At 46.4% G+C, this 23459-nt stretch overlaps 1 protein-coding gene across 12 annotated transcripts in view; it reads left to right on the forward strand.

The window, feature by feature from the left end:
• NAV2 (neuron navigator 2) overlaps positions 1–23459 on the forward strand; it is a 318312-nt gene that overhangs the window by 225266 nt on the left and 69587 nt on the right. For all 12 annotated transcript variants that reach the window (XM_072118921.1, XM_072118922.1, XM_072118923.1 and 9 more), the window contains 2 exons: positions 4957–5102; positions 20140–21151. In XM_072118921.1, coding sequence (XP_071975022.1) covers positions 4957–5102; positions 20140–21151 — 1158 coding nt within the window. The remainder of the gene's footprint in view (positions 1–4956; positions 5103–20139; positions 21152–23459) is intronic.

A 23459-nucleotide genomic window follows, 5' to 3' on the forward strand; every position in this document is an offset into this window, starting at 1 on the left:
GTGCTTTTTGAATAAAAAGGTGTCTGGTTCATTACTACAGTAGTCAATCAGATAAAAGAGGAGGGGCTCTGCAGCAGCTCATTGCACAGAGTAAAGCAGTGTCAGGACACATCTCCCTTTTGAGTCATATAAATACATTTATATGATTACACAGCTTTCCAGGGAGAATCAAACCTAACACTGGCTGCAGAGAGCACAGAACACAGCGGTGTGAACACACGCCCCTAGTGCACTTGGAGAAGCTACAATTTTGGAGTATAAATCCATATTTCACAGTCCTGCTGCTACTAACAACATACACAAAGGTGTGATTACACATCTATCCAGGGACAATACCTGACACTGCCTGCACAGAGCACAGCAGTGCAAGGACACACCCCTAGTGCATTTGGAGAAGCTACAATCCTGGAATATAAATCCATATTTCACAGTCCTGCTGCTACTAACAACATACACAAAGGTGTGATTACACGTCTATCCAGGGAGAATTGAACCTAACACTGGCTGCAGAGAGCACATCAGTGTAAGGGCAAACTCCTTGGACAAGCCCAAGTCCTGGAATATAGATCGATATATCACAGTCCTGCTGCTACTAACAACATACACAAAATTATGGTTACACAGATCTCCAAGGACAGTAGCTAACACTGGCTACAGAGAGCACAGAGCACAGCAGTGTGAGTTCACGTCTCCAGTGCATTTTGAGAGACTACAATCCTGGAATATAGATTCATATATCACAGTCCTGCTTCTACTAAAAAAAATACACAAAGGTCTGATTACACATCTCTCCAGGGAAAATACATAGCACTGGCTATGGTCACAGCTGCTGTCAGGTTCCCTTTAATTCTAATGGGGTCTTGGGTTTGAATCTTACAAGGGGCAGCGGTATCATATGTCCCATGAACGATGCTCCTTCTATGAGATTAGATTGTGAGCTCTTGGGCTTAGTACCATAGGGAGTCATTACCACCTGTGTACAGCGCTGCAGAGTATGTTGGCGCTATAAGAGGATGCTGGGTCACATAGAGGACAGTCTCTGTCACCCCGGGGACACGGCTGCGTCACCTCATCCAGCTGGAGCGGCGCACATGTCAGTCTGCGTGTCCGGGCTGACGTGACACGGCGTGATGAGCGCGGCGTGTTTGATGCGTAGACGTCTCACACTTAAACACTGATTTATCTTTGTTACATTTTGCCTCAGGGGAGTAAGAAAAAAAAACTATTTTTTTTTTCCCTTTTCTTTCTGTGAATTCCATGTGACAGTAAAGGCTCCGGATAAACATCTGCTTCTCGGGGAGGGCGTAAAATACGAGGAGAGGGGCTTTGATCTGCGCAGTCGGGGTCTTTCATGTTTTTACTATCCATACATGTGATGACCAGTACGACCAATAAAACCAGCAACACCAACTGGTATTAAGTAACCGCAAGCTACTGCTCTCTGTTATCAGCCACTTCGATGTGGGGGAGTGAATGACTATAGTGTTCTTCATTGGGGTAAGTGCAGACCCTCCAGAGATCTTTATACCCAGGATTTAGTGACCCCCTAATAATCTACTGACATCTTAAAGGGAATTGGTGACCATACAGACTGCAGTCAGTGTTATGTATTGTCCCTGGAGAGATGTGTAATCAGACCTATGTGTGGTGTTAGTAGCAGCAGGACTGTAAACGATATATTTATATTCTATGATTGTAGCTGGAGACCTGTCCACACACTGCTGTGCTCTGTGCTCTCTGTAGAATCTCAGATATTGGGGCTTATTTACGAAGGGTCCGTTTTTTCGGCATTTTTCCACCGGGTTTTCCAAATTTTACCGTTTTGCGCCGAATTGCCCCGGGTTTTTGGCGCACGTGATCGGATTGTGTCGCATCGGCGCCGGCTTGCATGCAACAAAAAACGGGGGGTGTGGCTGTTGGAAAACCCAACGGATTTGGAAAAATTGAGCTATTTTTTACAAAAAAGTGTTGCTTGACACGCACTTACATGCACCAGGAATAGGATGGTGAACTCCGGCAGACCTCGGCGCTGCAGCGACACCTGGTGGATATCGGGTGCACGACCTTAGTGAATCGCGTCGGATCCGAATCCTTGTCGGAGAAGGCACCGCTGGATCGCGACTGGACCGGGTAAGTAAATGTGCCCCATTGTCCTTGGAGAGCTGTGTAATCATACATTTGTGTATGTTGTTAGAAGCAGCAGGACAGTAAACTATAAATTTATATTCCAGGATTGTAATTTCTCAGAGTGCACTGGAGGCGTGTCCTCACACTGCTGTGCTCTGTGCAGGCAGTTAATGTATTGTCTCTGGAAAGATGTGTAATATTTCTTTTGTGTGTGTTGTTAGTAGCAGCAGTAGGACTGTGAAATATGGATTTATATTTGGGGATTGTTTGTTCTCCATTTTTATAGAGGCATGTACTCACACTGCTGTGCTCTTAGCTCTCGCCAGCATGTCATAGATTTTCCATGGAGAGATGTGTAATCCTACCTTTGTGTATGTTGTTAGTATCAGCATGATGGTGAAATATATATTTATATTCCAGGGGTGTAGCTTCTCCAAGTGCACTGGGGGTGTGTCCTCACACTGCTGTGCCCTTAGTTCTCTGTTTTGAACTGTTCTACAGTTTATCCCCTTTTGCTCAGTAAAAACTGTAGCAGGAAACTGACCGAATACTGCTGGAGAAGCTATTGAGCAGTTGAATACACAGAGTTAAGGCCACAACAGTGTGAGGACATATAGTATAGCTGCCACAGCAGTGTGAGGACATATAGTATAGCTGCCACAGCAGTGTGAGGACATATAGTATAGCTGCCACAGCAGTGTGAGGACATATAGTATAGCTGCCACAGCAGTGTGAGGACATATAGTATAGCTGCCACAGCAGTGTGAGGACATATAGTATAGCTGCCACAGCAGTGTGAGGACATATAGTATAGCTGCCACAGCAGTGTGAGGACATATAGTATAGCTGCCACAGCAGTGTGAGGACATATAGTATAGCTGCCACAGCAGTGTGAGGACATATAGTATAGCTGCCACAGCAGTGTGAGGACATATAGTATAGCTGCCACAGCAGTGTGAGGACATATAGTATAGCTGCCACAGCAGTGTGAGGACATATAGTATAGCTGCCACAGCAGTGTGAGGACATATAGTATAGCTGCCACAGCAGTGTGAGGACATATAGTATAGCTGCCACAGCAGTGTGAGGACATATAGTATAGCTGCCACAGCAGTGTGAGGACATATAGTATAGCTGCCACAGCAGTGTGAGGACATATAGTACAGCTGCCACAGCAGTGTGAGGACATATAGTATAGCTGCCACAGCAGTGTGAGGACATATAGTACAGCTGCCACAGCAGTGTGAGGACATATAGTATAGCTGCCACAGCAGTGTGAGGACATATAGTATAGCTGCCACAGCAGTGTGAGGACATATAGTATAGCTGCCACAGCAGTGTGAGGACATATAGTATAGCTGCCACAGCAGTGTGAGGACATATAGTATAGCTGCCACAGCAGTGTGAGGACATATAGTATAGCTGCCACAGCAGTGTGAGGACATATAGTATAGCTGCCACAGCAGTGTGAGGACATATAGTATAGCTGCCACAGCAGTGTGAGGACATATAGTATAGCTGCCACAGCAGTGTGAGGACAGGTATAGAAAGATTGGTACTCAATGGTCAAGTAGATACACAGTCTGCTGTCACATGGACTCCAATTCAGTTCTGAACGGTTCTGGATATACATAGTTAGAGATTTGGGGATGTGTCAGCAGATTTTGATTGGCAGCCAGGTTATTTGATTTCCACAGTTTATAGTTACCCAGCTTTTCTAGATTCCTGAAAAGCAATCATCTTAGTTACAGAGCAGAATATTCTTCTATTGTATCTTGAAATCTGGGCTTTGGCCAAGAACAACGATGGGAACCTCAGGGTGACACGGCGGGGGTCTTATGGGCAGTATATTTGGAGCTGTGATTGCAGCTGTTGGTGGAGCTGTGGGGGGAGGAGTCCCCTCTTATCCCTGCTGGGGGGTGATGGGGCTGCTATAGTTATTATACACTTACAAGAGGGACTTAAAGGGGCGGTACACATAATCCAGCAATGACCCTGACCTCCTCCACTCACTAGGTTCTTCCACCTTTTATGTAATGTTGATTTTGTTTGGTTCCTAAAAGTTTAGGACAATGTCACTCCCTAGACCCCATGGCAGGTGCTCCACTACCCCCCACGAGCACAAGCAAAATAATTAACCCCTTTAAGTCTGTTTTTTTTTTTAAATAAAAACATTTAATCAAATAGTGAAAACTTTAGAAACTTTTTACAAGTTTTTCTTTTAAATTCTTCACCCTTTTCCGCTTGCTGTCAGTCAAGGGAGACGTTCCCCAGAGGCTGAAATTCCCTGCACACCTGATACTAATCACATCTGAGGGTTTGTTACAGTTCCTTCCCTTTTTGACAGCATCTGTCTTGTCTTTTTGATGTGTTACTTCAGGTAAAATGTATCAGTTAAGAGACTGTGGATCGGTTAGCCTGGATACATTGTAACAATCGCTCAGCTCCGGGCAGTATTGGGTTAGCGCAGATTTTAGTTTCTATCTATTCGAGAATGTAACCATTCACTGACTGCAAGCAGAGATCTTGAATATCATATGGAATTGAGACGGAAAGTCTGTGACGAGGTTTTTCAAGCTTCAGTAATTAAACTTTATTTAGATAAAACCTGCAAACCTTTTTAAGATCTAAGGGCGGAGTTAACCCCCGATGTGCTGCGTCGCAGTACAATCCAGTTTCCCAGGCTCTTTGTCGTCTGCTCAGCCCAGTCTTATATGTTCTATATTTTCAGGGCACGTTTCCATCCTGACCCACTCTCCCGCTGTGTGAGGACGTGTGGATTATTCGGCCTCCTCTTCCTTCTTCTGATTTTTCTCCTCCATGTTTCAGGCTCCCAGGTCCCAGCAACAGGACGGCGGCTGCAGGCAGCGAGGCCAAGACCCGGGGGCCAATCAGTGGGAACAGGCGCAGTCAGAGTTTTAATAACTACGACAAAGCCAAACCGGTGAATCCTCCCGCCGCTGTGACAGAGAAAGGTACGTGGTGGGGGTACAGGGGGGGGTTGTTGCCAGACTTTGGGCACGTGACATTTTTGGTCCGATCCCCTGACCAGGTTGTAGCAGAAGCCATAGGCCCCAAGGCCAGGAAGTGGCAGAGGCCGCATGTCCCCTGACCAGGCGGTGGTGGAGGCCACGTGTCCTCAGACCAGGCAGAGGCGAAGGCCGTAGACCCCCTGACCCCCTCAACACAAACCCTAACTACTTATAAAACCCTAATCCTGTTCTGTTCATGCAGAGTTTTTCCAAAGGAGTAAAATTGCCTGTACGTGCGTCTATGACACTTGTACAGTCGTTAATGCAACCTCTGGATTCAAGGATTTCTTTGGCAAATCAGGTTCTGGGAAAGTTCTGTTACAGTGATTCGTACCCAGCTTTCTCAGGTGCCAGATTTGATATTAAAGCTTCCAGACATTGTATCCATGAAACAACCTGACTGATGCCTTGTATAAACATTGTAACCCTATATGTCACACCTGTTGTTATGCCTCTGGTCTGCTAGAGGTGGTAGGAGTTAGAGCCGGAACCCCCAAAATCTTGTTTGTATCATGGTTATCAGTCATTTTACATAGGACTGCACATTTTACACAGGTCCTACCTTTGTGTATTTTGCCTCAGATTCCTTACTGTTTTATCCCTTTAGTCCATGACCGGTGGTTCACAACCTGCACAGATGTAATGACTCTCACAGCTGAGGGTTTGTTACAGTTTTACTGCAGTTACATTCATCATATTCCGCCTTTTTATGAATAGGGAGATCAATAAGCCATATAAATGGACATTGACAATACAGTGTCTCCCCCTAGTGGTCACTATAAGTGACTGCCGTCATTTTTTTTAACAAGTGCATTTAAGAGGAATTGAACAACACATTTCAAACAAATATTCAACTTGACAAAAAAATTTCCAAATTATGTTAGGTAATAAAAATATAGAAAAATCTGAGGTTTACAGAGGTTTATAGGCTTGGGGTGCATGGAGATTATGACTTTGTAACCACCTTGCAGTGTCCGTTAAGTCACAGGAAGCAGAGATCTTGAAAATAATAAGCAATTGATGCAAAAAAAATTTGTGATACAATGTTGCAGCTTTCAGCATCAGATGTGATCTAGTTTATTATCTCTCAGATTATGGGCAGAGTAATGCTGATAATACCCGTTACATAGCTCCCTGCTTCCTATAAATACACATGCATGCTCAGCTAGGCGCAGAGATACTAGAGAAACCCTTATCTTCTCAGTATAGGGGTTCAACTATTGGGAACCCCAGACATTAGGGGGTTGTACGTCCTTGTGAATGGAGAATCTGCCCCAGCACTTTGGGGTTTCCCCCAATCACTTGCACCCCCAGTGATCTGCAGCTTGGCTTTTATCAGGTGCCAAGAGTCTAAGTGTTATTAATGGGACCACCCCTTTAAATCCCCCAAATCTGCCTTTTAGGGGGAGTCAGGAGGATCCCATACAGATTAGACGGTCAGCTATTGTTTATAGCCGGCTCAAGGATTCGTAAGATGATTTTCACATCTTCTACATCAAAGCTGCACAATGTGTGACCTGGAGCTTAATTTCAAGTTTCATTGATGCGGTTTTGTTCCTCGTATTCCCCAATCCATTGATAAAAGCAGCGGAGAGCTGCCTGCAGATGTGGAGCTGTAAGAAGGAAGGGCTCCTAAAGTATGCTGTAGGGGGCAGTAACTCGCCTTAATAGGGGGCTTATAGAACCCCTTACCTCCCAGTCTCCGCCCCATGTGGACTTACAAAGCAATAGACTCCTGCCAGGAAGTTGTGGACTGCATGTGAGGTTTCTCAGTTATTGCTGAAATATTTGCTGTTCCTGGGATTGGCCTGTAGAGGGCAGTAGTTATTAAATACAGTATCTGACACTGCCGCAATGTGTTTATTAACTACATTGTATAGATGGGAAAGCAGCCTAACAGTGACCTGGAAACTTCCCTTATCACTGGAGCGTGAGGGGCTTTACTTATAGGATAATCCCAAGGCCTAAAAGATATTTATTGTATAATCTAAAATTAGGTCCTGATCTAAATCAATAATTCAGTTCAGAAACTATTAACAGCTGTGGAGTATAATACAGGATGTAACTCAGGATCAGTACAGGATAAGTAATGTCATGTATGTACACAGTGACTGCACCAGCAGCAGAATAGTGAGTGCAGCTCTGGGGTATAATACAGGATGTAACTCAGGATCAGTACAGGATAAGTAATGTCATGTATGTACACAGTGACTGCACCAGCAGCAGAATAGTGAGTGCAGCTCTGGAGTATAATACAGGATGTGACTCAGGATCAGTACAGGATAAGTAATGTCATGTATGTACACAGTGACTGCACCAGCAGCAGAATAGTGAGTGCAGCTCTGGGGTATAATACAGGATGTAACTCAGGATCAGTACAGGATAAGTAATGTCATGTATGTACACAGTAACTGCACCACCAGCAGAATAGGGAGTGCAGCTCTGGGGTATAATACAGGATGTAACTCAGGATCAGTACAGGATAAGTAATGTCATGTATGTACACAGTGACTGCACCAGCAGCAGAATAGTGAGTGCAGCACTGGGGTATAATACAGGATAAGTAATGTCATGTATGTACACAGTGACTGCACCAGCAGCAGAATAGTGAGTGCAGCTCTGGGGTATAATACAGGATAAGTAATGTCATGTATGTACACAGTGACTGCACCAGCAGCAGAATAGTGAGTGCAGCTCTGGAGTATAATACAGGATGTAACTCAGGATCTGTACAGGATAAGTAATGTCATGTATGTACACAGTGACTGCACCAGCAGCAGAATAGTGAGTGCAGCTCTGGGGTATAATACAGGATGTGACTCAGGATCAGTACAGGATAAGTAATGTCATGTATGTACACAGTGACTGCACCAGCAGAATAGTGAGTGCAGCTCAGTAAATAAAAGACTTAATAAAATTGTAAACTAAATTTCGGAATGTTTAAGATAGAATAGAAATTGCTGGACTTGTATCTACATAACATAATTCTTGTTGTGAGTTGGTCGCTCATCTGTGGGTTCCTCCAGTGACAGCGTTTCCCACCTTGAGAACACACGGGTGACTTTACATTACAGGTTACATTTTAACTCTAGCCCCTGTAAATATTAACCTGTGCTATGTTATAGTATTCTGGGTAACACACTGACCTTCCAGTCTGGTAATGGGGCACAGGATGGTGAGCAGTAGATGGGACATGATTGATATTGGAATCTGTGGATAATGGATAAGTCACTGTGTACAATGCACCTCTATGAAGGTAGGACCAACGGGAACTCATGTAGAATTCTGTAAAAAAAATTTAAATGGTTATATATTCAATCCGTAAAACTATCCCCGGATTAAAATCTTGCTGACATTTCCTGAATAATAGTCATTACTATTAGATTTTTTAGGATCCAACATCTGGGACTCTCACTTATCCGACTCCGCAGGACACTCAGATCTATTTCAGTAAATGTAAAACGTACAATGAAAACCCAAAAACTGCAGGAAATATTCTTGCATCCAGGTCCTGTCCTCTCTGATAGTTCTGAACTATCAAATGCTGGATGAAAGGAATTTGATAGTTCATATCCCACATTAAAGACAAGTTCATAGAGAGATCTTGTGAATCGCGACCATTCGATCCGTGGAATTCCAGGCACGTGGACATGTTTCCAATTATTAGAGAATGGATGAAAGAGAAAACATTGTATTGTTTACATAATGGTCAGAAAAATATTCACTGCGTTTCCCCGAGGCCAAAAGGAAGCAAAAAGTCAGCAGTGTAGAGCAGGAGGAATGTGACTGTGTCTATGGTGCGGCGGGTGACACAGGGCACGGATACTAGGAGTCTTATGCAGGGCATGGGGGACACGTGGGGTCTTTGGCAGGGCATGGCGGACACAAGGGGTCTTAGGTAGAGCACACTGGACACGAGGGGTCTTAGATAGAGCACACTGGACACGAGGGGTCTTAGGTAGAGCACGCTGGACACGAGGGGTCTTAGGTAGAGCACGCTGGACACGAGGGGTTTTAGGTAGGTCACGGTGGACACAAGGGGTCTTAGGTAGAGCACACTGGACACGAGGGGTCTTAGGTAGAGCACGCTGGCAAGGGGTTTTAGGTAGGTCACGGTGGACACAAGGGGTCTTAGGTAGGTCACGTTGGACACGAGGGGTCTTAGGCAGGGCATGGCAGACACGAGGGGTCTTAGGTAGGGCACGCCAAACACAAGGGGTCTTAGGCAGGGCATGGCGGACGTGAGGGATCTTACGCAGGGCATGGCGGACAGAAGGGGTCTTAGGCAGGGCATGGCAGACACGAGGGGTCTGAGGCAAGGCACGACGGACACAAAGGGTCAATAGGTAGGGCACGGCGGACCCTAGGGGTCTTAAGTAGGGCATGCCGGACACGAGGGATCTTAGGCAGGGCATGGGTCTTGGGCAAGGCAAGACACGAGGGGTCTGAGGCAAGACACGGTGGATGGAAGGGGTCTGAGGCAGGGCACGCCAGACACGACTGACTGGGATGAGGCAGGGCACGGCGGACACAATGGGGTCTGATGCAGGACATGGCGGACATGAGGGGTCTATGTCAGGGCACGAGGGGCCTGAGGAAGGGCAAGGCAGACACAAGAGGTCTGAGGCAGGGCACAGTGGACACATGGGGGCTGATGCAGGGCACGGCAAACACAGGGGGTCTGAACCAGGGCATGGGAGGACAGACGGGAATGGGGGGGGGGGGGGGGATCAGGGCACAGTATACACGAGAGGGCTGAGGCGGGGTACCAAGGATACAAGAGGGCTAAGGTAGGGCACAGTGGACATGAGAGGGCTGGGGCGGGGTACCATGGACACGAGAGGGCTGAGGCGGGGGGAGGGCTTCTTATAGAACTTATTACATATCACACACATGTATTTCCTATATCCGCAGTCTGCAACCTGTTCTGGTATATTACATCCCCGGGGCATGCTGGGAGTTGTAGTTTGTGTAGCATTGCTCTGGCATGGTGTCATAGACCTGGGATGTATCTCCCCAGACTCGGTGTCATGTCTTCTATATACACTTTCTTGTTTGAAGGCTGCGGGTGGCTGTGAATTCTTCTCCCATACAAGGCCGGACTCCCGATGTTTGTTTATATCATCGCTCCTCTCACATCTGTGTAAGACCCCATAAACCCTCACTTTTCACGTTTCTTTCCATTGTTTAATCTCCAAGAGGATGACAATCCAGTATCATCTTCTGCCATTATTCTTACTCGCCTCCTAAGTACAAAGGCCGAGGCGGGCTCTGTATCCTCCTGCACCCTAACATCTGGCAGGTGGGCGCTTTGAACTAGGTCTGGGGGCGTCCTTGTCTCCCCTCGTCCTGATGATCCTCCTTAGTGCAGCTCAGGGCTTTGATGTTGTTGTATGAACGGTTCACTACATTTCTGTTTTTCCCATTTATTGCTATATTTCATTTCTAAATAAGCATTTAAAGGGCAACTCCAGCCAAAGGCCGGCTGCAGTACCACACATAGCCACATGAACCAAAGTGGCGCTGTCCCCATGTGGTCAATGCTGTGGAATTGGAGTAAAATGTAGCAACCATGTTTTCAAAATAAAGTTATTCAATTTCACATATTATTTATATTTTATACTTTATATATTTTACCTTCATGTGAATTTAGTAAACTTTAGAAATCACAGAAGTCACACGTCTCTGACCAAAATCTTAGGACGTACACAGAATGATGAAGCACTTGTCAATTTTGCTACAAACTTTACTACAAACTTTTTTATGGATTCCCCCTCCCCACCCCCTTCATCAAATAACAAAAGAGCAGACAATGCTAGGTATCTGTTCTTGGAAAATGTATTAGTTATACATATGTGATGTCTATGGAGTATTTCAATACAGAGCGTACAGCACAGAGCACAGCAGTGTGAGGACACACCCCCAGTGCACTTATAGAAGCCACAATCTTTGGATTTATGTTGTGTCTATGGAGCATTTCAATACAGAGAGCACAGCAGTGTGAGGACACTTATAGGGGCACTTATAGAAGCCACAATCTTTGAATATAAATCCATATGTCACAGTCCTCCTTCTTCTGTCACCATATTTTGCAGGATTGTAGCTTCTTTAAGTGCTGTGAGAGCATGTCCTCACACTGCTGGGCTCTGTGCTCTCTCCACATGTCTACATGGTCACATTCCATTTAATACGTAAAGCTTTCTTGCCGTGACTCCTGGGCATTAGGTGCGGGTGTTATGTGGAGGTTACTATGTCCTGAGATAAGGAGCGTTACTCTGGATCTTATATAACCTCAGATAAGTGGATGGTTTGTGCACAGTATCAGTTCTGTAATCTACGGGTTGTATGTAACTATTCATTCTAGTGGAAGTATATGTGTAATGTATGAGTATAGAGGGGCTGGGGTTTGGACAGTCCTAAATTGGGGGACTATAAGATGGGGTGTTTGTGTTTGGGGCACAGACTATCCTCCTATAGAGCCGTGTGCTGAGTTGTGGGGGTCTCTATAGATTTGGACAGGTTACAGGGTCGAGGTTCTCCTTCTGAGGGTCTCAGTGTTTGGGGCACAGCCTATCCTCCTATGGAGCCGTGTGCTGAGCTGTGGGGGTCTCTATAGATTTGGACAGGTTACAGGGTCGAGGTTCTCTTCCGGCTGAGGGTCTCTGTGTTTGGGGCACAGCCTATCCTCCTATACAGTCGTGTGCTGAGCTGTGGGGGTCTCTATAGATTTGGACAGGTTACAGGGTCGAGGTTCTCTTCCGGCTGAGGGTCTCTGTGTTTGGGGCACAGCCTATCCTCCTATACAGTCGTGTGCTGAGCTGTGGGGGTCTCTATAGATTTGGACAGGTTACAGGGTCGAGGTTCTCTTCCGGCTGAGGGTCTCTGTGTTTGGGGCACAGCCTATCCTCCTATAGAGCCGTGTGCTGAGCTGTGGGGGTCTCTATAGATTTGGACAGGTTACAGGGTCGAGGTCCTCCTTCTTCTGAGGGTCTCGGTGTTTGGGGCACAGCCTATCCTCCTATAGAGCCGTGTGCTGAGCTGTGGGGGTCTCTATAGATTTGGACAGGTTACAGGGTCGAGGTCCTCCTCCTTCTGAGGGTCGAGGTGTTTGGGGCACAGCCTATCCTCCTATAGAGCCGTGTGCTGAGCTGTGGGGGTCTCTATAGATTTGGACAGGTTTCAGGGTCGAGGTTCTCTTCCGGCTGAGGGTCTCTGTGTTTGGGGCACAGCCTATCCTCCTATACAGTCGTGTGCTGAGCTGTGGGGGTCTCTATAGATTTGGACAGGTTACAGGGTCGAGGTTCTCTTCCGGCTGAGGGTCTCTGTGTTTGGGGCACAGCCTATCCTCCTATAGAGCCGTGTGCTGAGCTGTGGGGGTCTCTATAGATTTGGACAGGTTACAGGGTCGAGGTCCTCCTTCTTCTGAGGGTCTCGGTGTTTGGGGCACAGCCTATCCTCCTATAGAGCCGTGTGCTGAGCTGTGGGGGTCTCTATAGATTTGGACAGGTTACAGGGTCGAGGTCCTCCTCCTTCTGAGGGTCGAGGTGTTTGGGGCACAGCCTATCCTCCTATAGAGCCGTGTGCTGAGCTGTGGGGGTCTCTATAGATTTGGACAGGTTTCAGGGTCGAGGTTCTCCTCCTTCTGAGGGTCTCGGTGTTTGGGGCACAGCCTATCCTCCTATAGAGCCGTGTGCTGAGGGGTGGGGACCTTGCAGAGGGTGGAGAGATTGATGTTTCACCTCTGCATGTTGCACTTTCCCTGGGAGAAGATGTAGCAGAGCTGGTGCAGTCAGCTTAAGGTGGAGAGGACGCCCACTACACGGCACAAACAGGGGGCTTCACAGGTAACTCTCATTACTTATAGTATATGACTATTTCTGCAGTTTGTTACTTTGTGTCAGTCTTTGGGGGGGAGGGTTACAATTTTAGGAACTTGTGCTGCGGGTCATTCACCTGTTACGCTATACTGACAGGTTCATTAACCCCTCACATGCTGGACAGGGATAATAGAGTAATAATGAATTTGTACCTTTTTGTTTTTTATATTTTTTTATCCTAAGATTTGATATTCCGCATACAGAATGCAGGCTACATATTACATTACTATGAATCCGGCTACTTTTCTGCAGAATTACAAAGTATCCAAAGCTCCTGTGTTATGTCCATGAGGAGGCTGATAGGGGGCGCTGTGCATTTGGGTAGCCAGTCATTGGGATCAGTATTGCCTATGATGGCCTCTATTCACCTTTTATTCTCCATGATTGGTTACTAGGGGCAACTCCTCCACTTTGTGTAGTAAATTTCTTCAAAAAATGAAATTTAAAGAGATCCTTTCTATTGTCAACAACCGGATCTGCTCCGACAAATTATTTTGGGAATATTAGAATGGTACCACAGATGCTAAGATTGCATATACCTAATTGGCTGTATATTCACATCCAGTAATATGTTACAGAGCTACATTCATTATAGTTAAGGCTTCAGAGCTGAAATCCCGGTGCTCTTCCCGCATAGATGTGGTCCCTGCATTGTAGTTGTGGAGGAGATGGTGTCCTGACTGATTGCAATGACAGCTAGGGGAACTGTGAATGCAGCTCTGGAGTATCTCTCTGTTGGATGGATCCAATGGGTTAATAGCGACGCTTACAGACGGTTTTACTTTCTCGGGCCTCTCTATAAAAACGACCCTGCTCTGCCCCCAGGAATTAGCAGTAAGACAGAGTGAAGGATGCACAGTAGCCGCTGGTGACAGTATGTAATACCGGCTGAAAGGGAAGGATCGGTGCAGCTTCTGCTTCATACACAATGGTAAATGTACACCAGCTGTGGATACACAGACGCCCCCTCCCCTCCACCCCTGGATGAGATGGAAGTAGTTGTACATGAGGATCATACAAGCCCCCCGACCCCTCTGATCCGAATCTCCAGGCGAGTGTTAGGACTGATGGACGACATCGCATCGGCTCCCTCTCCACAAATGATATTGTACCCCCCTCCTATACCTCATGTCTGCTTCCTGTGGTCGCTGTTAGGTCTTTTAGGACTTTGTTCCTGCCCTTATTTAGCCTCATCCTCTAGCAGGATTTTATACCTTCAGCAAAGTGTTCGGAGCTGGTTGTGGGCCAAGGCCGGCTCAGGCCGTTATTAAACAGCTCATACGAGATAAAAGTTTACTATGAAATCCTAAACGGGGAGTAAATCACTTCTCCCGGGGCTTTCATCTCCTGTCGTCCTCGGCCGCAGCCTCCAGGCCTGGCTGATATTTCCTGCAGACCCTGTCTGTGCTTAGATGTGTGTGTGTATATACCAGGGTATACGAGTCTACACCTGCACAGCATAGTCATACGAAAGTGGGCAAACACAATGACACCAGGTATTGGCCCCTGAACTGTAATACAAGGGAATAGGTTTTGTTGCTACAAACTTTTGACAGTGATGAGGCAAGTTCTCATTGGCTGAAGCTCCGGAGCGGTATAAGTCCTACATCATCTTCCTATATTATGGATCCTCTCTATTTTCTCTGCATCCTCTCTCACATTTTTTGGGATCCTCTCCTTTTTTTGCACCTTTTCCGCCTTGTTAGAGATTCCTCTCTCTTTTTTTTGGTGGATCCTTTCGCTTTCTTTTTGGTCAATCCTCGCTCTCTTTTTGTGCGGATCCTTGCTCCTACTCTGTTTGTGCTGATCCTCGCTCTCTTTTTGTGCGGATCCTGTCTTCTCTTTTTGTGCAGATTCTCGCTCCTTCTCTTTTTCTGCAGATTCTCGCTCCTTCTCTTTTTCTGCAGATTCTCGCTCCTTCTCTTTTTCTGCAGATTCTCGCCCTTCTTTTTTTGTGCGGATCCTGTCTTCTCTTTTTGTGCGGATCCTGTCTTCTCTTTTTGTGCGGATCCTGTCTTCTCTTTTTGTGCGGATCCTGTCTTCTCTTTTTGTGCGGATCCTGTCTTCTCTTTTTGTGCGGATCCTGTCTTCTCTTTTTGTGCGGATCCTGTCTTCTCTTTTTGTGCGGATCCTGTCTTCTCTTTTTGTGCGGATCCTGTCTTCTCTTTTTGTGTGGATCCTGTCTTCTCTTTTTGTGCGGATCCTGTCTTCTCGTTTTTGGCGGATCCTGTCTTCTCGTTTTTGGCGGATCCTGTCTTCTCTTTTGTTTTGGCGGATCCTGTCTTCTCTATTTGTGCAGATCTTCTCTCCATCTCTTTTTGTGCAGATTCTCACTCCTTCCCTTTTTCTGCAGATTTTCGCTCCTTCTCTTTTTCTGCAGATTCTCACCCTTCTCTTTTTGTGCGGATCCTGTCTTCTCTTTTTGTGCGGATCCTGTCTTCTCTTTTTGTGCGGATCCTGTCTTCTCTATTTGTGCGGATCCTGTCTTCTCTTTTTGTGCGGATCCTGTCTTCTCTTTTTGTGCGGATCCTGTCTTCTCTTTTGTTTTGGCGGATCCTGTCTTCTCTTTTGTTTTGGCGGATCCTGTCTTCTCTTTTGTTTTGGCGGATCCTGTCTTCTCTTTTGTTTTGGCGGATCCTGTCTTCTCTTTTGTTTTGGCGGATCCTGTCTTCTCTTTTGTTTTGGCGGATCCTGTCTTCTCTTTTGTTTTGGCGGATCCTGTCTTCTCTTTTGTTTTGGCGGATCCTGTCTTCTCTTTTGTTTTGGCGGATCCTGTCTTCTCTTTTGTTTTGGCGGATCCTGTCTTCTCTTTTGTTTTGGCGGATCCTGTCTTCTCTTTTGTTTTGGCGGATCCTGTCTTCTCTTTTGTTTTGGCGGATCCTGTCTTCTCTTTTGTTTTGGCGGATCCTGTCTTCTCTTTTGTTTTGGCGGATCCTGTCTTCTCTTTTTTTTTGGCGGATCCTGTCTTCTCTTTTTTTTTGGCGGATCCTGTCTTCTCTTTTGTTTTGGCGGATCCTGTCTTCTCTTTTGTTTTGGCGGATCCTGTCTTCTCTTTTGTTTTGGCGGATCCTGTCTTCTCTTTTGTTTTGGCGGATCCTGTCTTCTCTTTTGTTTTGGCGGATCCTGTCTTCTCTTTTGTTTTGGCGGATCCTGTCTTCTCTTTTGTTTTGGCGGATCCTGTCTTCTCTTTTTTGGCGGATCCTGTCTTCTCTTTTTGTTTTGGCGGATCCTGTCTTCTCTTTTTGTTTTGGCGGATCCTGTCTTCTCTTTTTGTTTTGGCGGATCCTGTCTTCTCTTTTTGTTTTGGCGGATCCTGTCTTCTCTTTTTGTTTTGGCGGATCCTGTCTTCTCTTTTTGTTTTGGCGGATCCTGTCTTCTCTTTTTTTTTGGCGGATCCTGTCTTCTCTTTTTTTTTGGCGGATCCTGTCTTCTCTTTTTTTTTGGCGGATCCTGTCTTCACTTTTTTTTTGGCGGATCCTGTCTTCTCTTTTTTTTTGGCGGATCCTGTCTTCTCTTTTTGTGCGGATCTTCTCTCCATCTCTTTTTGTGTCAATCCTCTCTCCTTCTCATTTTGTGCGGATACTCGCTCTCTTTTTGTGCAGATCCTCTAGATTTTCTCCCTTGTCTCTATTCTGACACAGCAATGACAAGTAAAACAGATGCGGCTCTGTATTTTTGGCGCTGCTTCTGTTAAGGTGATCCCATAGCTTGTAGTAAAAGATTTACACGTCGGTGCGGTATACAGCCACTTAAATCCTCATTACCACCTTCATTTCCTGGCCTGATGGAGTGCAAGGGATGATAAACCACACGCTCTCACTTAATTCTAGTATAGACAGGGGATGGCTGCCAGGAGCGGAGCGGCCGGTGAGCAGAGTCGGGACGATCGCCTGGGGAAGAGTATTACAGCAGAGGAAATGAGACAAGTCTGTGGGATTCATCTGAGTATGGAGGGGTCTGTATACTGGTTTATGAAGTTCTCTCATGTTGGAGAGTGTCTGGGTAGGCTGAGAGTTGTAGTCCCCCAACAGCAAGAGATTGAGGTCCTCTGATCTGGAGTCTGAGCCTGTGTATTGGTAGGAGGAAATCTGGAATGAAGATCTGCAGCATAAATTGACGCAGGTAAAACCTTCTCCAATAATTGATGTGGTGCAGGTTTTACGGATAATTTACTCGGTCCTATCCTCCTGCTACTGTAACTCACCAGAAATCACAAATATGTGGCAGCAAATGAGCTGCGATTTCATCCTCATGTTACCCTCGTCCTAGAGTTTAGTCCTATGTTGCAACATTGTTTTATTTTTTTTGCTCAATTGTTACAATATTGCAGTAAAATCGCTAAACACTCTGTTCCAATTCTGGAAACTTTCTATCACCTTAATGTGTGAATAACCACTACAGGTGTAATTCTGAGCCAGGCCAGAGTGCCTGGGAGGCTTCTGTAAGTGTGTGGGGGGGTGTGAGAATAGTTCCGAATATGGATACAATATCAGTGTTGAGGAGCGTGAACAGTTTTTAAAGCCAGAAAACTCTCTAGGAAATATTCACAACCCGTGAATCGTCCGCAGCTCTTGTGCGCTCTGGGGTTGGCGGCCCTTTAATCCCGCTGCGGTGGGTAGTCGCTGTTTACACAGATCTGATGAATTATCTGCAGCCTGTTACGGATTACATTTGTTCGCACTCCGCAAACCATCCTCTGGGAATGTCGTGAAGCCGGAGCGCCTGCACGGGGTAAGTATGCTTGTATCAACAAACGCCGCCTCACTTCCCTTCCTGTCAAATAGCACAATTCCCTGCGCCTCCCCTCACATCGGGACAATCTGGTAGGAAACTTTGGAGCTTTATTAACACATTGTGGTGTGTACATCATAACAGGACATATGGAAGTCAACTCCAACTCTTTACATCCTTTAAAAGAGGTTTCCCTGCCCTTATACCTCTATTGCCCTATCCATAGTTGATCAATAGGCAAGCGCCACATGGCACCCCATCTGGGTCACCTACAACTACGACCGATGTGGTACGAAACGCGTAAGACATGTGATTTAGTGACATACCTCTACCGATCAGTGACCTCTCTCCTTTATAGCATAAAATGCTGGAAAAGCTCTTCCAGCTGATTCCGGCACAGTTGGAATTGTTTCTCTAGTCCTCATCGTTCCCCAGAAATCAGTGCATTAGTTTTGGCATAAAATTAGGTGCTCTACTTTCATTGGGGGCGGAGCTCCAGGCCAGGACTGCCCCCGCTGACAGTAGAGAAGCCTAATTTGAATATTGGGTGCCAAAACTTATGTACCATTTGCTCGGGAACAGTGGGAGCTAGAGAAAAAATTCCAAGTGCCTGTGAATCAGTGGAGCGATACCTATTAAAGAATGCCAAAAGGTGGAAGTCATTAAGGTGCCCCTTTTAATGCCCTTTTTCCATGTGACATTACCATAGTTGAGTAATGGGTTTAGATCGTGTAACCCTATAAGAAAGTTGCGTATATTTTCCTTTGATCATTCAGTAATCCAGAAAATCTGATAATCCAGCAGGCATCACTTCCCATAGATTACAGTATCCTGTTACATCTCATCCTGTGGCTCCTGGTTTAGGATTGAAGGACTGCGGGCGGTGTAAGCCGTGCAGCCGCACATTTATCCGCTTTCCCCCTTAAGCTGACACTTGTGGATTTTCTTTAAAATGGAAAAAATGTATGGGATAGATGTCGGACGCTCCCTGGTGCCCATGGATAGGAGGAAACATTAGGCACATGTCGCTCTCCGCGGGATGTACTGCTAGTATAATATTTGTGCAGAGAGAAGTAATCAGAAACAGGAGCCTCCGCACATGGAGTTTGTTAAAGGCTCAGTCTGTGCAGAGGAGTTTCTGCTGAGTTTTTACGTAAAGGGAACCTGTCACCAGTTTTTACCCGATTAAACTTCCAGTGCCCTCAGGTCGGGTATGAAATGTCCTTTCTAGAATTCCCTCTTTTATGTGAAATTTGACCCATTTATCTATAAATGATCTAAAGTCATGTGCCAATGAGCTGAGAAGAGTCATACTTTACAAGAGATGAGTCATTTTTAGGAGCTACAATGGGAATGTAACTTCAGATACACCTATCTTCTGTTCTATAGCATCTAGAAACACGTTGCAGGTGTCATATTAAAGACAAGAATCTCATCTTTCAGATTGCTGGCTTATATTTCTGTGATCTACAGAAGCGGTGATCCAGTTCGCTGAATCTCTGGTTCTGTAGATCACAGATCGGCAAGCCTGATTTGATGTGAAAGATGAGATTCTTTTCTTTCATATGACACCAGCAGTAGCCTGGGGGTGAGGAGCAGAGTTGAAGCTGTGTGTTTATTGTGATGGGATGGCGTGGGTGGTCATGTGGAAGTCATTTCCCTATGTTGGATGTTTCTTGCGGAGTCATCTTCCAGCAATGCCATGGATAGGTATCAGCAGATATCAGTAACCTTCTTCACTCCAGCTCTCGTGAAACTACAACTCCCAGCATTGCCTGCAGCATTTACTTCCCTTTAATTGAATGGAGTAACCATGGGTGCGCAAACTGTTGTGAAACTAAAACTCCCATCATTCGCTTTTATGAGCTTCGCAAACGTGCATGCTGGTAGTTGTAGTCACACAACAGCTGGTGAAGGTTAGTTACCCGTTATGTAGAGGAATTGGAAAGGTTTTGCATCTATCGATGTGAAACTATATCGGGTCTGTCACACGGCACGTTCTGAAAACGATTTGAATGCGGTTTTTATGCGTTTTTGCATGTTTACCATGGTTTGAATAGGTTTTTCTTCATTTCTAGAAGTGTAAGTAGCCGTGGAAATGTAAACACACCAAGATTTGATCAAGAACCCTTAGGCCATGTTTACAGTTTGTGTTTACATTACGTTAACAATGAGGATGCATCGTCTTAACATGCTCTTTGCGTTGTGGTAACATTGTAGGAATGCTGTATTAACACTATGAAGATGCAAGGTGTGAACGAGGCCTTACATAGACGCACACCAGAGCACTATTACTAGACGTTGTATCATGTGGATATAAATTGTGATATTTGTTATTATGTGGAGGTAATTCCCTGATGTGTCTTTTGCAGAGTCGGCCGAGGGCACTGTGTCGCAGCAGACGGGGATGAATGAGAATGTCCTCTCCTCAAGTAATAACCCCTCGGCCATACCCCAGCCTAACGCTACCAATAAACCATGGAGGAGCAAGTCCCTCAGTGCTAAGCACACCACAACGTCTTCCATACTATCCGTCAAGCAGCCGCTGCCGGATAGTCCTAAACAACCTCAAGAACCTCTGAAGCCTTCCCCCAATAACCAGAAATCCATGCTGGAAAAACTCAAGTTATTCAATAGTAAAGGGGGCTCCAAGAGTCCGGGGTCAGCACTGGAGGAGTCCCGGGACACCAGCTGTGAAAGACTCGATCAGCTCCAGAGCTTCGAGGAGGGAGAAGAGATGGAGAATAGCGGGAAGAATGCCAATAGTATCAGCCCGTCTTCTAATAGTCCTAAGATCGCCCTGAAGGGCATCGCTCAGAGGACGCTCGGCCGGGCGCTAACCAACAAGAAGAGCTCCCCAAAGGGCAACGAGAAGGACAAGCAGAAGGAGAAGAACAAAGACCTGGCCAAAAGAGCGTCCGTCAGCGAGAAGCCCGAGGGAAGGGAAGAGCCCAAGGACGAGCCGCTCCCCCCGGCCACCGACATGCCAAAAAAGTCTTCTAAGATTGCCAGCTTCATCCCCAAAGGCGGCAAGAAGGAGGTCTCTGCCCCGGCCCACAGCGGAATACCAAAACCCGGAATGAAAACCACCCCAGGAAAATCCTCCAGTGCCCCCAAAGAAGGGGAGAGGAGCCGCAGCGCAAAGACCACCTCCGGCATTTCTCTGCACAAGACGCAGCTGGACAATAGGAATTCCAGCTCCACGTCAAGCCTGGCCTCATCGGAAGGGAAGGGGGCATCTACCACGGGCAACGTCCAACCCATCAACGGGACGAACACGGTCACACAGACTACGGGAAGTAACACAGTCAGCGTACAGCTACCTCATCCTCAGCAACAGTATAATCACCCCAACACCGCCACCGTGGCACCCTTCATGTACAGGTACCTGCTGTGGGGGGTGCGCTTGTGTCATGTGGTTCGGTACACATCAAGGCTTAAAGGGAGCCTGTCTCCAGATTAACCACCCTGTCTCAATTAATATACCACCCCCACTCCCCTCCACATTTCTAGAATTCCCTCTTTCATCTATTTACCCATAAAAAATAGTCTTCCAAAGTCATGTGACAATGAGCAGAGAAGAGTCAAATTTAAATGAGATGTGTCAGTTTAAGAGGCTGCAGGTAGAGAGTCTATTCAGATCCCCTATCCTCAGTTCTGTAGCACTTAGAAGTATGCTGCAGCTGTTATATTAAAGATAGAAATATTTTCTTTTCAGATTGCACCAGGCTTGTGGCTCTGAGCTGCAAACCAGAGATATAGATGGATAAATAAAGTGGTAATTGGATCTTTATCGCAGCTCACATTTCCAACTAGGGGGGAGATTTATTATGCCTTCTCTGCCATAAAGAAGGCACAGGAATCTCCCTTCTCTCCAACCCTTGCGCCACTTTGAGGGGGGTATGTGAATGCCAGAATCCCTAGATCTACTATATTCTCTGTCAGAAATCTGGTGGAGACTATACCAAAAACCTCTGCCGGATCAGACCTGGTCTTAGGTCCAAACTGGTGAAACCCCAGTATTTCAAAACCCCAGTCTTATTATATTACCCCCCATGTATTTAACTATCTGTGTCTCTGGCTGTGTAGGTTGCAGAAATACAAGCCTGGTTCTGTCTGAAAGAAGAAATTCTGGTCTTTAATATAACACCAGATACACGTTTCTAGGTCCTATGGAACTCAAGTTACAGGAAACTGAAGTGAAGCCCCTTCTGTAGCCTCTAAACTTGATTCATCTCAGATAAAATATGACTCTCCTCTGCTTCACTGTCACATGACATATGACATGACTTTTTTTTATAGGTAAATGGTGAGATTTGACATAAAAAAGGGGAATTTTAGAAAGGCCACTGCTGGTCTGGGATTCAGGTACCATCCACAATCATCCGAAACAGTCCTAAGGGACAAGACCATTGGGTAGGAAATAGACTGGATTAACCCTTCTCTGTCTAGACGACTGGACTGTACTTCCAGAACCTGTAGCGTTGATAGCTGAGTACCCTCTGTCTCTGGCTGGTCAATGTCTCCCTCTAGTGGTAGTTTAAAGGTAATACAGAAACAAAAATGTGTTGTAGAAAGTTTGAAGTTACTTGTATCTGTATCTGGGAAAGCTGGGGCACTAACCCAATGACAGTGGGGGTTATTTACTAAGGGCCCGATTCGCGTTTTCCCGACGTGTTACCCGAATATTTCCGATTTGCGCCGATTGTACCTGAATTGCCCCGGGATTTTGGCGCACGCAATCGGATTGTGGCGCATCGGCGCTGGCATGCACGCGACGGAAATCGGTAGGCGTGGCCGAACGAAAACCCGACGGATTCGGAAAAACCGCCGCATTTAAAAACCGAAAATGTGTCGCTTGGGAAGCGCTTACCTTCACCTGGTCCAGCTCGGTGTATTCCGGCGCATTCAGATGATTTTCAGCGCAGCAGCGCCACCTGGTGGACGGCGGAGGAACTACCTTCATAAATCCCGTCCGGACCCGAATCCTGTTCAGAGAACGCGCCGCTGGATCGCGAATGGGCCGGGTAAGTAAATCTGCCCCAGTATCTCTTGGCACATCTGTCTGGTTACATGCAGGTTCCCCTTGAAGGAACACTCCACTCACAGATGATTCATTGGGGCAGATTTACTTACCCGGCCCATTCGCGATCCAGCGGCGCGTTCTCTGACCAGGATTCTGGTCCGGACGGGATTTATGAAGGTAGTTCCTCTGCCGTCCACCAGGTGGTGCTGCTGCGCTGAAAATCATCTTAACGCGCCGGAATACACCGAGCTGTACCAGGTGAAGGTTAGCGCTTCCCAAGCGACACATTTTCGTTTTTAAATGCGGCGGTTTTTCCAAATCCGTCAGGTTTTCGCTCGGCCACGCCCCCCGATTTCCGTCGCGTGCATGCCAGCGCCAATGCGCCACAATCCGATCGCGTGCGCCAAAATCCCGGGGCAATTCAGGTACAATCGGCGCAAATCGGAAATATTCGGGTAACACGTCGGGAAAACGTGAATCGGGCCCTTAGTAAATGACCCCCATTGACTTGTACCTGGTGCAGGGTCTGAAAGGAGGAGCTGGACTCCAGGTTCTACGACTGCAATGAGAATGAGTGCTGCTGCCCCATGTATTATTATTATTGAATGTATCAGTGACGGGAGCTTTCCTTTAGCCGGAGGATTTGATGGAGCTCAGATGATAATG

This window comes from Engystomops pustulosus, chromosome 7 (assembly GCF_040894005.1).
Source record: "Engystomops pustulosus chromosome 7, aEngPut4.maternal, whole genome shotgun sequence".
Classification (NCBI taxonomy): domain Eukaryota; kingdom Metazoa; phylum Chordata; class Amphibia; order Anura; family Leptodactylidae; genus Engystomops; species Engystomops pustulosus.